This window comes from Chelmon rostratus, chromosome 17 (assembly GCF_017976325.1).
Source record: "Chelmon rostratus isolate fCheRos1 chromosome 17, fCheRos1.pri, whole genome shotgun sequence".
Taxonomy (NCBI): domain Eukaryota; kingdom Metazoa; phylum Chordata; class Actinopteri; order Chaetodontiformes; family Chaetodontidae; genus Chelmon; species Chelmon rostratus.
In genome coordinates, this window is record NC_055674.1 from 18,334,550 (window position 1) to 18,347,693 (window position 13,144).

Genomic DNA, 13,144 nt, shown 5'->3' on the forward strand with positions numbered 1-13,144 from the left:
CATTCAGTTAGGGAGCTGGTGGAAAGCAGCACTGAAACCATAGATAAAAATGTGTGTATGTGCGTGCGCACATGTGCATGTTCTACTTTGTGAACTTCCGTAATGTGCTTGTCAATATGTCTTTGTGTCATTTATTGTGCTTTCGTCAACCACGTCTAAATGATTTCCGATAAGGAAAATGCCAAACACAGGTCCCACATATCAGTGATAGCCTTGACACACATAATCATTTGAATTATCAATTAATTTCGAAATGTATAAAATGTCAAAAATAGCAAAGATTCTGTTTCTAGTAATATGAAACAGAGAAAACATGTTCACACAGTACTGCAGCCCGCTCATACTGTATGTTTGTATGTTCTCCTGATAAATGATTTAAATAATCTCTTACCAAGAACTGAACTGATAATCTGCTACTACATTCAGCAATAATCATTTCGTGTATTTTCACACCAGACCAGCTTGATAGACTGAAAGCAACAACTTCATTTCCGTTCATTTAGTTATTCACTGTACGTTTGTCACCAAAGGACCTAATTCTGGAAATAAACAATGAATAATCTGTGAGTGGTCTGGACTGGTCCCCTTTCAGACAACAGCGTTGTAAACACCACAGCATCTGTGCCAGTTGCATTTATCACCATCTGCCATGTTAGCAAGTTAACGCCGCGGTGTAATGTAGTCATTTGTGTCTTGTTACATTGTTTATCTGTGATTTATTCTCGGCAAATGTGGCTGAGGAGGCTGAGTTTTTTTCCTCTCTCCCCGCAGGTCTCCCTGATCCCTTTGCCAAGGTTGTTGTGGACGGTTCAGGGCAATGCCACTCTACAGACACTGTGAGGAACACACTTGACCCCAAGTGGAATCAACACTATGACCTGTGAGTCCCAGAGACGTCTCATGCATTCATCATTGACATCTGCTTTCAAAGAGAAAAACCCAATCAGATTCCTTCTTTGTTTATTTGAATACCCCCCACCTTCCTAAAGACTTAATCTGATTACAAACAGCAGTTGAGTGTCTGTGCGGGCTGTTACACTGCCTCACCATTTTTAAGCCTTTTCTTTTTTAACCTCAGTAAGTGAGCACACTGGGAAGTGACAGGCTGTGCCATTAACAGGACCTAAACAGTAACAGATGTAAACAGCTCTCGCATCTGCTTTCTCACTTATCTAGATACTCTGTAATGACATAACCCTTCAGCAAAGGGGCTAAAAATGTCCCTTGCAGCAGTATTTAAAGAAACAGAAAAGGAATTATGTCTCCAATAGTATTTTCTTCCATTGACTGAAACACGTGCATGTCTTGTTGTACCCTGATTGCCTTTCCCAAAGATGGTCTGTCCCGTGAAAGCAACCTGGGGAAAAAAATGGAGATGGAGAGCGTGAGTGAAAATGTGAGAGTGAAAGTTTCCAGTATTCAGGCCGGTGTTTATCCAACCGTCATGCGTAGCCAGCAGCGAGAGGAAGCACATGTCTCCGTTTGTTTGGTTGCTGGGGATACAGGACCCCTCTCGCTACATGGCTGTTAAATCAGCTACTCGTGTCATATTTGACAAGAGGCGGAAAAAGTCACGCGCACACCTTTTAAAATGAGGATCGATGGAGAGCTAATTTGTCCCAAGAGCCTGCAGACGTAGCAGGCTGGAGTTTATGTAAAAATTCCTTGTGTTTCTGTGCCAGCAATAAGTTCAACATTGGTGTGCCCCCTTTACTGTCTGTCAGTGTTTCTCCTCAGCAGAAGACAGACAGACTCTCAGGTGGTGTGTTGGAGGAGAGGGGTTTTAATTGACTGAAAGCCGCCTGGCTGGCTCACACTTGTTAAAATAGGGCCTGCAACACCTGGTGTTCCGAATACAGCCCAGTGCATTAAAGCTGTTGGCAGAGACTCTTTTTTTCCACTTTGTTGTATGTGCTCATGTGAGGGTGTAGAAATAGTGTATGTGCGTGCGTGCGTGTCCGGGGCCTTGGCTTCATTGGTCAGCCACAGCCAGCAAACTGTCCCGTGAACTGTGACCCCCTCAGCATTGTTGCAGGATGTGGCCGGCGTGCCAAGGATAGCAGACACAGTCTCTCTGGCTGCTTGCTCCTCACACTCACTCGGCCTGCGCCGCATTTGTAAAACAGACACAAAAATCACTCCAGTCACTAACAACTATAGGACATGATTGAAATGAAGGAAGCGTGGGCACAACAACCACTCCTGAGGACACAGTGATTATCAGTAACATGACAAAAGTACTTTTTTTTAGAGGACCTCGATATTCACAGTGAGTGTCATGAAGTGTTTTCAAGCACTTTTGGAGTCTCCCTCCAGTGTGCACTAAATCACATTTGGTTAATTAGGAGTTCTTCAAATATGGCATCATTAAATAATACATCTGCAATGTTAAGTGGCCAGTCTAGACTCAAATTATTTACGCCCACTCATCTATCCATTTTTCCTTCCACCATGCGAGCAGAATTTCTATGGAAGCACCCAGTTAAGCAGCAGCTCCATTAATGCTTTATTAGATCCTTAGTGTTACTATTTAGGAAAGTTAAAAGAAAAAAACTGCCACAATGCAGAAGAAGCATAAGCGACGATTGACCTTCATTTATGTTTATCTGATATTTTTTAGATTTTAATTGCTTTCTTTTAGCTATTTTAACCGTGTACCCATTACGTTTAGCTAAGAGTTTTAACCTACTTACAACTGCAGCATGTGGTGTTCAGGTATTACAGTTGACTCAATATGTGGATATATGTCTTTTTAATTGTAATTTTTCCTTTTTTAATCAGATTAGTTGAGCTACTCTTTCCATGTACCTGCTGGCTAGTGCAGCAGCACCCCCTGAGGTACAGACACCCCTGCTTGTGAATCAGTGTCAAGTTTTTAACAGCATCAGAGGGCAGATTCAGCTTTTCCCCAGTGCAAGTCCTCGCATTAAAAGATCTGTCAGTCAGTTTGAGAGGATCAGCGGGTTCCAGGCCCAACATGTGAACGTTAGCCCAGTGAGCCTTCCCTTTGGTTTCTGTTTGTATCTCAGATTGTGACTCGTGTTGCTGTTTCTTACACGTCGACCATATGTTCTTGACAGTAACTCGCGGGAAAAAGCTATTAAAAACAATGCGTCTTTTGTGAATACAGTCTGTCAAATGAAAGGATGTATTTAAAAAGCACATCTGACTCTTTAATTCTGCTGCTTTTTCCTTTTATTATAGTTTTCCCATTGTCTCCTGTGTGTGCGTGTGTGTGCATGTGTGTGTTATTGCGTTATTGCCTATGACTGGTATTAAAAATCTTAGCCAGACTAATGAATTTTATTACATGGAGGGTGATCCAGATGACTGGGGTTTGGTTGTAATACTTCCCTCCCGTCACGTCTGTCTGACATAGCAGCTCTCTCACATCGCACCCCAGACAGGCATTTGGCTTCGGCTCAAAATGTCCAGACGTCTTACTCACAGCCCCATTGTTTCATATCCCTTTTGGTAAGCAGCATGATAATTACAGTGGGATGCAGTTCTGCGAATCGTACAGATGATTAGTTTTAGACTAAAGGAGGGAGCCCACCCGAGCAGATGTGCCACAACAGGTTCACATGCTGAGATTTTTTTCACGCCCTCAGCCTCGTCTGACACTCGAGGGAGAGAAGAGAGCAGCACAAATGCACTGGAGGAGACGTTCACAAGCAGCCAGGAAATAATCTGTTTCATCTACCTACGCATCTTTGGTCGTCTGCACACAATAGAATTACCTGACCGTATTCGTTACTTGCATAGCAGGGAAGCCATTGTTCCGTTGACATTGTTTCTTGCCAAGAGACGGTAACGGCCCAGCCCGAAATATCTCGACATCAACTTTGCAAAGCAGTCCTTGACTTTTCCTCGTATGACACCACAAGGTTCACATTTGTGGTTTGGAGTGAAATGTCCCAACAGCTATTGGATGGCTTGTCAATAAATTTGGTTACACATTCATGTTCCTGTTTTTCATCTAGCGCCACCATCAGGTCAAAACCCATGTCCATTACTTGGGTTAATGATGAAATACCTGCACTGCTGATGGCATCCCTGCCAGCCTCAGCTGTGCTTTGTGTTTCATGCTAATTAGCAAGTCAGCAAAAAAAAAACATGTTAAACTAAAATGTTCAACATTATACCTGCTTAACATCAGCATTTCAGCAATGTCATCATGAGCATGTTACCATGGTGACATTAGCCTTTAGCTTAAAGCACTGCTATGACTTAGTGCAGCCTCACAGAGCTGCTAGCATTGCTACAGTGTCTTCTTGTGTGATGTGATGTTCATTGTTTCCACACGAGTACGATAATATTTGTCTTAAAACGAATTCGTTAATCTGATTCACAACGTCAGGTTAAGAATACAGCATCATGTAGCAAAGTATGCAGTATGTGTTGTGTTTACAGTGTATGAGCCTCTCCCAAAAAGAATTTACTTGCAGGCAAACATTTGACAGCATGATTGTTTAAACGCAATTACATTTTCAATTAATCTGGTTCAATCAAGCTGGTCGTTTAGATCTGAAAGCCTTGAGTTCCGGCTCATTTAAAAAGCCATTTGTTGAAGAAATGTAGACACATTTTTCCCCGTCTGCCAGATTCTCAGAAACTTTGTCACATTTTCGAGTATTTTCACAGTTGCAGCAGTTTTGTTGCTGCTCATCACGTCACCGTCATCTCTCTGCTGTGTCTCTTCCTCCCTTGGCCGTCTGCCCTGATATGTGGGAAGGTACTGCTGTGGATATTTAAATGATTCACAGGGTTGCAGTCTGCTTCTGTTGCTCTGTCTCACACTCAGACGCTCAGGGTCAGATTTACACATCCACATCCACTGGCTGGAAAATCCCTCTCAGCCACCCCACCTTCCTCTTCCTCTTCCGTATCCCGACTGAGTCCCGTTATCTGTCCTTGATGAGGAGACTTAGTGGAAGCCTCTGTGGCGGACGTGTGTCTCCCCTGCATTGCAGAGGACATCCTGAGTGTGACTCTTGTCCACATGTTAGCTGTTACCTTTTGACATTACCAGTACTTTTCTTAAAACAGCGGTAGTCACATAATAATTCTTATGGCACCAATGAGGGAGTCCATCGTTACTGAATATTAATCGTGTCTCCTACATCTCTCTTTCCCCTCAGATACATCGGGAAATCAGATTCAATCACCATCAGCGTGTGGAATCACAAGAAGATTCACAAGAAGCAAGGGGCTGGGTTCCTGGGCTGTGTCCGCCTTCTGTCCAACGCTATCAACCGCCTTAAAGACACAGGCTGTAAGTGTCAGTATTCATCTAATGTATCAACCTGTTAATGCCCTTTCTTATTATTTTTGTAATCTCTAAGCTGTGTGGGACTGTGTGAGTCTGTAATGCATTTACAAGCATGTTTTGTATGATCACTGCCGGTTTTGCGCTGTTCTGCTGATCAGCCATTGCTGGCAGTTTCCTCAGTTCATTCCTCTCCTCCTGGTCTGAGAATAACTTTTAAATTATTTATTGTAGTTATTCATGAGACTTCAGTATTCTGATTACCACCGCCCTAATGGTAAAATGATGCTGTGTGCGTCAAGCCGGGCTCATGCCAGCGGTGTGATAAGAAGCAGAAGTTAATAACACAACGCTGCTGTCAGGGCTAAGTGACAGAACATGGAGTAGCTCCTTTTAGTGTCCTGTCTCCTTCACTAGGTCTGACAGAGGCCAGACCAATGTGAGAGAGGGGTCAACACTCTGCCCCCCTTCCAGAACAGGAAGAGCCAATCAGCATCACCCTGCAATTACTGTAAAAAAAAATGTCTCACATCAGAAGCTAGCTGGATAAATGAGATGGAGGCTTTAGTAAGTGGCTCCTAGTAAAAGCAGTGCCAGACAGTTGTAGCTCCAACAAAGCAGTCTGGAGTGATTTTCCTGCGTGGCGAGCTGGTACCTGCTCGCCGGGCCGGTTGCCGTGTCGAAAGAATCCCGCCGCTTTTCCTAGAAGCCCCTGACACTGTTGTTTTCCTGGAGCGACACAGGAAACCTGAGCCTTGTGCCACAGCTGTGAGTGCTTTGCTTCTGCATTTCCTCTCTCTCCTGGCCTCCTCCTCACCCCTTCAGTCTCCTCCATAGACTGGCAGCATGTCCACACACACACACACACACACAAAATGCCATTGTAACTAACCTCCCTCTATCTCCGTCTGCCGATCTAGACAACCGGTCATTTCACGCAGACATGCATAATTGTACAGCTATTTAAGTGTAAGCGTAGATTTGTTGTGTTCTCTCTGTTGTGGTCTCTCTCGCCATGTGAGTATTTGTCATTCTTTTGTATTTTTGTGTGGAATTTACCAGCAGTTGCAGTTTTGTCCCCTCCACAGGCCTTGGAGAGGGCACTGGGTTGACTAAAATATTTGTGTATAATTGCAGAGTGTCTCTGGTTGACTATAACATTTATGTATAATTGCAGAGTGTCTGTGTTTCTTGTCTTTGTGTATATGACTGCGTACGTATTTAAAATGTATGTACTTGTGAGTGCGCTTCTCGGCATACATTTTACAGCCTGTTTGTGTGTTTTCTGTTTTCTCTGTGGTTGCTGACCTCCGGCCAGCCTTGTAACGGTTTGACCATTGCCTGTTTTGGTCCCTGTTTAGTCTAGACAGACATCCTGAGCTGATCTGCATGACACCCAGACAACAGAGAGCAGATAGTGGCATTTCTCATGTCTGCAGGCAACTTGGACTTTTTTTTGTCCTCTTTTTTTTCCGCCTGATCTCCCTCTTTCTCCCTCACTCTCAAATTCCGCAGACTTTAAGAAGTTCAGACAAAGAGTTTCCAGACTTTGGCAGAAGTTCATGTCCATGCTAAGACTGAGTGGAATAGTGCAGGCTTTGTACTGAAATTTGTCAAATGTTTGACCTCTGCATTTGAACTGAAGCCTGCTCTGTACCGATGCTCAGTGAGACTTTTACAGCCCATGGCTGTTCCACAGACCAGACCATCTGTTCCAGGGCACCGCCGAGCTGTGGTCTACAGGCAGAAGAATGAGAGACAGATAATGAGGGAGAGAGGAATTGACTCTGAGTCCTGTAAATGATACAGAGCAATGGGACTTGGAGGGAAGAAAATGCATCTGAACACATGCTAGTTTATATGCATCTCTCTGACACTGATGAATCCTCCTTGCTGTCTCTCTTTTCCACGCTTTCTTTCATCTTTATTCTCATTTCCTGTTTGTCTCATCCTGTGCTCTTTGTCTTTGTCCCTGCCTTCGCCTCTTCTTTCTGTCGTCTCTCCACAGACCAGAGACTAGACTTGAACAAGCTGAGTCCCAACGACAGTGACACAGTCAGAGGCCAGATAGTGGGTGAGTACAGGTCTACATGCAAGCAGAGATGCATTTGGTGGCACAAGAAGGATTTCAAATAGACGCTTTAATTAGAAAGTAAATGGAAGCTCTCATCATCTTTTATGAGTTATATAGTTGCTACAGTTCTTGTAGTAATCCTGTAACTGGTAATGAACCCTCTGTGTTCTGTTTTGTTCTTGCATGTTGGTGCATAGTTTGTAGAGATCCAAAATACTCCTGAGATTATTCTTTATAATGCCTTTATAAGTCTAGAAAAGTGAAATGTGTTCAGCTCTAGTCTGTCAAGTGTTGCCCATTCTCGTTGCTCAAAAAGCTGCAACATATCTCACAGTCTTCATGTAAAATGTAGGTTTAGATTTCATAATGCCAGACCCTCCCTGCAGAAGGAACAAATAAACTCACTTTAACCAGACCCTCCAGGATACCGCTGATAAAACTCAACCTCATCCCTGTTACTCATAAAGATATATAGCACCATTTTGTGCTTCGATAAAATATCTGTGCCTGCACTGTAATCTGCTGTCTAGTAATCCTAGTGTGTGCATCTGTCTGCCATGTGTTGCTGCAGTGAGCCTGCAGTCTAGGGACCGGATAGGCACAGGAGGCCCTGTGGTGGACTGCAGTCGGCTGTTTGACAATGATCTTCCAGATGGGTGAGTGAGTTTGGGGAAATCTCTTATCATCTCAGAGGGAGCTTTTTGAGAGGCCGTTGCAAATCCAAAACAATAAATGCTGCTTTCCAGTTCGGAGGTAAAGATTCGCGGAATATGATATTTACATGTGGTGAGACAGAGCAAGGAGACAGAACACCGCGAGATGGTTCTGTGGCTGCTTAACCATGTACACTCACTGCTGCGTCTGTGTATGTTCGTGCTGCCAGCTGGGAGGAGAGGAGGACAGCGTCTGGACGAATCCAGTACTTGAACCACATCACACGCACCACACAGTGGGAGAGGCCTACCAGGTGAGTACACTCTGCGGCCCTCAGAAACTCAAACCCAGGCCTCTTAAATCAAACAGCAGCAGGTGGTAGAAGACCTCATCCCTGACCTCAGTGCTCCCAAACTGGGGAAGTCTGTCCAAGACAGGAGTGGGCTCCTTAAAAAAAAAGGTGTCAGACAGACTGCTCCAGACAGTGGTGTTTAATGATGTGGAAGAGCCAGGGAAGTCATGGAGCTGACAGGGTAGGAAAGAGAGGCATCTCTTCCCTGCTTTGTCTCCGTCTGTTGTACTCTCTTTTTACTGTCTTTATCACTCAGTTCTTAACAAGCTTGACCTCAGGCAGTCTCAGCACTTCTGTGTTTGAAGGTCTGTTTGTGTGCTGCCTTGTATAGATTTCCGAGTTAGACCCGAAGACTTCCTTAATACTGCCTATTGATTTGCTGCTGTTTGTGTTTGTAGGGCTGACTTCCTCCTTTTCAATCCTTTATGCTTTCTTTTACGTTCTCTTTCTTTCTTTCTAACATTGATCTACCGTAACCTTACCGTTCCTTCTTGGTTTTCTCATATTCCCGATCATCCTCCTCCTGTCCCTCTCAGGCCTGCATCAGAGTACTCCAGCCCTGGACGGCCTCTCAGCTGCATCGTGGATGAGAACACGCCCATCAGCACAAACGGGGCCACGCCCACCACAGCGTTGCCACCCAGTGGCAGTGACCAGCGGGCCCAGGAGAGACGGGTCCGCTCCCAGAGGCACCGCAACTACATGAGCAGAACCCACCTGCACACGCCCCCAGATCTCCCTGAAGGATATGGTTAGTAGGATGCCAGCACCACAGAGTGGACCGTTATATAGCATATACTTTCTAAATTATCAACATTTATTGTCTGGTCTCAGTGATCAGCCCTCATTAAAATAATTACAATCTGTACAAGCTTTTTGTAGCTGATATTGAAATGGACTGGGAGGTAAGGGAACTTCAATTGCCATGCGGTTTGTCTAAAATTAGCTCAACTAATGTAATAAAAATAGAAATTCTAATTTAATTTAAAAAAATGTATATCCACACTGATTCAGCTGTAACACCTAAATACCGTAGTTACCTAGTTACCATGTAAAACAGCGAAGTCAGTCTGAGAACAGTTAGGCAATAGTATGAATACTTGGATAAAAGTAATGGATTAACAGTTTAAATTAGCCAAAAGTAAACGTGGCTGGTGGTTTTCCCCACTCATCCTCATTGCTTAAAATTTAATTTACCTTCTTTTTGCTGTATGCTCTGCCAGTCATGGATGATTATACGCAATTTATTAACTGCATAAGGATCTGCTCTGTGTGTGTTTGTGACGTGGATGACATCATGGCACCTAGCAATGATTTTGTTGTTCTGCTTTTGTTGTTTTTGACATAGAAGTTTCAAAAAAATAAATGGTAAGCTAACAGTAATGCAATGGTTCTGGCACAGGCAATACGAATGCAGACTTGACCAAACCGACCTAAACACTGACAGTTCAACTTTGATCAACAGGTCAACACCATCCACTTTTACATGGTTAATGATGTTGAATAACATCCAGCGTAGAATCAGTTCAGATGAACACATTTGCAACATGACTATGAAGAGGTATTTGAGTTCATCTGACTGGACTGTGGAGGTTAATCTGAATGAGAAGGTTGGAAATCATGGCACTATAATATCAATATTGTATGTCCAGCTTTCCTGTCTCAAGACAGATGAATATTTAATATCCTGATTGCACTAGAGTTTGCTGGGGCTTTTTATCCTCTGTGAAAGCCATCTCTGCTTCCACGATGAATCGTGTCATGATTGTAATGCTGTCGTGTTAATTGCTTCGCCCCTGCCCTGCTCCCCGCTCAACACTGGGCTCAGTAACCCGGCTGATCTGTAGGCTCATTCAGTCCAGCGCTGCTCTGATGACGCTGCAGCTCCGCACAAGGAGCCTGAAATACTGGCTCCATTTTACACAATCTAATTGAATTGATCTAGCTGTTAGAGGCTGGCAGCAGCCATTCACTCCGCCTCTGTTCTCCTTTCTGAACACAGACGCATTCATGTGAAAGCAAGCACACACACACACACAAGCTGCAGTCCCCCACATAGCCCAAGAGAGTTTTGTTTATCCTCACAGTAAAATCTTGTGTAGGATTTGGGAGCCAGAGCTAGAGAAGCGTATCACAACTTACAATCATTGTGAGGCTCTGAGCCTCACAATGCTCGTCTCTGCATCTGTCCTTACTCTCTTAATTCTTAGGCTATAAAACCATTGAGCACCTCTGATTCTCTCATGCTATGCTCTGATGGTGCACTACCTGAAAAATGGCACCCAGTGCGTCAAACGTACATCATGCGCTCGTCAGGCAGGCGTGTGTTCAGAAGGTTACGTGTACATGCATGTTAAAGCAGGGCGGTAGGTCCGAAGGGAGGCCACACCATGGAAATATCTCTGTCAGGCTCTGATGAATGAGCTCACCAACTCGAACGTCAGACAGCCCCATCTCTCCTCTCCTTTCCTCTCCAATGTGCTTCACCCTGTCTCTCACCTCCCCCTCCTCCACCTCTCCCTGGCTGCCTTTTGGGATCTCCGCTGACTCCGGCAGTCCTTTTATCTCCATCTGTGTGATCTCTCTCTTACGCAGACAGATTATACGCACAGTCTGTCTGCATGTGGCACATGAATTGAACTCAGTTTCATTTACTGTATATTTTAAACATTTGACACACACTTGATGGCAAGGTAGAGGCAATCATTGTCTGGTTCCTCCTTTTTAATTGATTCACATCATTGTTTTGACCAAGAACCTCCAAATCTTGCTTGGATTAATCCCGTTTTTTATGTCTCCCTACAGAGCAGAGGACCACGCAGCAAGGCCAAGTGTACTTTCTCCACACTCAGACAGGTGTCAGCACGTGGCATGATCCCAGAGTGCCAAGGTACGTCTGCCACAAAACAGCACTTTTCTGTCCACACATATACTGTAAAACATTTAAAACACAAGAATGATGTAATGCATCGACGAGAGACTGGGCTGTCCACAGATGCTTTAATCTGGTATCCTTCTTTGTGATACTTTACGGCCTTCCTGAACCAACCGTCACTGGCATAACTAATATTACCCATAGCTTGTGTCATGGCAGTCTCTTAGTCCTGGTTCCCTTGTAGTTTGCCCTAAGCCTGGAGCTAATTATGAGTCTAACATGCTGTGAGAAGACCCATGTCACGGGGCTTGGACAGTGATTCGGGCCTCTGGCACGAGCTGCCTCGCTGTGAGACACATGGCCAACAGCACACAGGTCTCAATCGGCCATACCAGAGGCTCTTTGGCAAAACTCTGTCTGGCACGTGTGTGCTATTGATTACCATATTCCAAAAGGAACGCACACAGATCTGCTTGTGCAAAGACGGGCTTCAGTGCACTCCAGACACTATCAATAAAACATGACTGATGTTATAATACCTTGCCTCTGCTCACTTGCATTCTATCAGCATGTGAGTGATAGATGATATTTTTATCGCTCTTGATAGGAGGCCATTGGTCACGCCACACCTCACTGGGTGCTCCTCAGACAGCTCCAACATTAGCAGATGGCTCAGCTGCCAAGCTCTCATCGCTCGTGAGGCTCTGGCCCCTTTTGGCTTTAATCCTGCAAAACAGACAAGTCAGCGCCAGCGTAGAGAGCCTGCTGTAATTTCTGAACCTTTTTGTCTCCATGGAGTCCAGCTGAAAGGGGTTGCAGGGCAGCAGTAAATAATTTAGATGGGAGGAAGAAGAAAAATAGAATAAAAGTGATTTCTCAGACATCTCGGAATCTTGCTGTCCGCCTGAGTCCAGTTAGTCAGTGCTTTGGTATGTTTTATACCTAGAATTTAATGTGTGTGTGTGTGTGTGTGTGCTTCGCCTCTCCTTTCCCTCATCCCACCCTACTTACTTTGTGTGTTGCATGCACGTCTGTTGCATTTCAGAGATCTGAGTAATGTGAACTGTGAGGAACTGGGTCCTCTACCTCCTGGATGGGAGATACGGAACACTGCCACCGGTAGGGTTTACTTTGTCGACCACAACAACCGAACCACGCAGTTCACAGACCCACGCCTCTCCGCCAACCTGCACCTAGTCCTAAAGTGAGTAACTTTGAGCCAGAAAAATGTAATAGCAAAAGAAATGAGATGGCACATAAAAAAGACAGTGAGTATAAAATCAGAGAGATTGATTTTCTGTCTTCATTTTGTCTTTGTTTTGCATCTGTAGTCCAAGTCCCAATGGTTCTCGAGGAGGCATCGAAAGTCAGAATGTCAGGTAAGGTTTGGGCTTCGTGCCAGTTGTCCTCACTTGCACACAGACAAGAACACGCACAAGCACACACTCCCCCAGACGTTCACAGACTTGCTCACTTCGCCTCCCCTCAGTCTGTGTTTTACTGTGGGATCCTGTGCCAAGGTGTGTTCACCACCTGTAGCGGTTCAGTGGCCCTTCTGCTGAGCAGACGTTTGCACGTGTGCACACACACACACACACAAAGAAATGCGTACATGGTGCACTCCCCCACAGTCTTTCTTTCCACACAAAAATTCAAATTCCTCAGGCCTGCAGAGGTTTTGATCATAAAGGCGTTTTAGCACACAATCCGTCACAAAGCTGGCTTTGGCCAGACATCAGATAGCTGAGTGGAAACCGAGGCTGCTGTGTCTGTGGCTGAGGAGCGTCTTACGTCCAGGAAACGGAGCATAAATTTGATGCCCAAGTCAATGAATGAACTGTGTGTGAGTGCGAGTGTGTCCATCTGTGTTGGTTCATGTGTGTTGGGTTCATGCTTCCATGCTTGATACATGCCTGCGTG

General features: G+C 44.7%; 1 protein-coding gene across 2 annotated transcripts in view; it reads left to right on the forward strand.

Annotated features, from left to right (window-relative positions):
* The window catches only part of smurf2 (SMAD specific E3 ubiquitin protein ligase 2), a 46,370-nt gene that overhangs the window by 22,478 nt on the left and 10,748 nt on the right, over positions 1 to 13,144 (forward strand). For both annotated transcript variants that reach the window (XM_041956631.1, XM_041956632.1), the window contains 9 exons: positions 772 to 880; positions 5,142 to 5,275; positions 7,278 to 7,343; positions 7,915 to 7,999; positions 8,227 to 8,310; positions 8,886 to 9,100; positions 11,155 to 11,239; positions 12,270 to 12,428; positions 12,556 to 12,603. In XM_041956631.1, the coding sequence (XP_041812565.1) occupies positions 772 to 880; positions 5,142 to 5,275; positions 7,278 to 7,343; positions 7,915 to 7,999; positions 8,227 to 8,310; positions 8,886 to 9,100; positions 11,155 to 11,239; positions 12,270 to 12,428; positions 12,556 to 12,603 (985 nt within the window). The remainder of the gene's footprint in view (positions 1 to 771; positions 881 to 5,141; positions 5,276 to 7,277; positions 7,344 to 7,914; positions 8,000 to 8,226; positions 8,311 to 8,885; positions 9,101 to 11,154; positions 11,240 to 12,269; positions 12,429 to 12,555; positions 12,604 to 13,144) is intronic.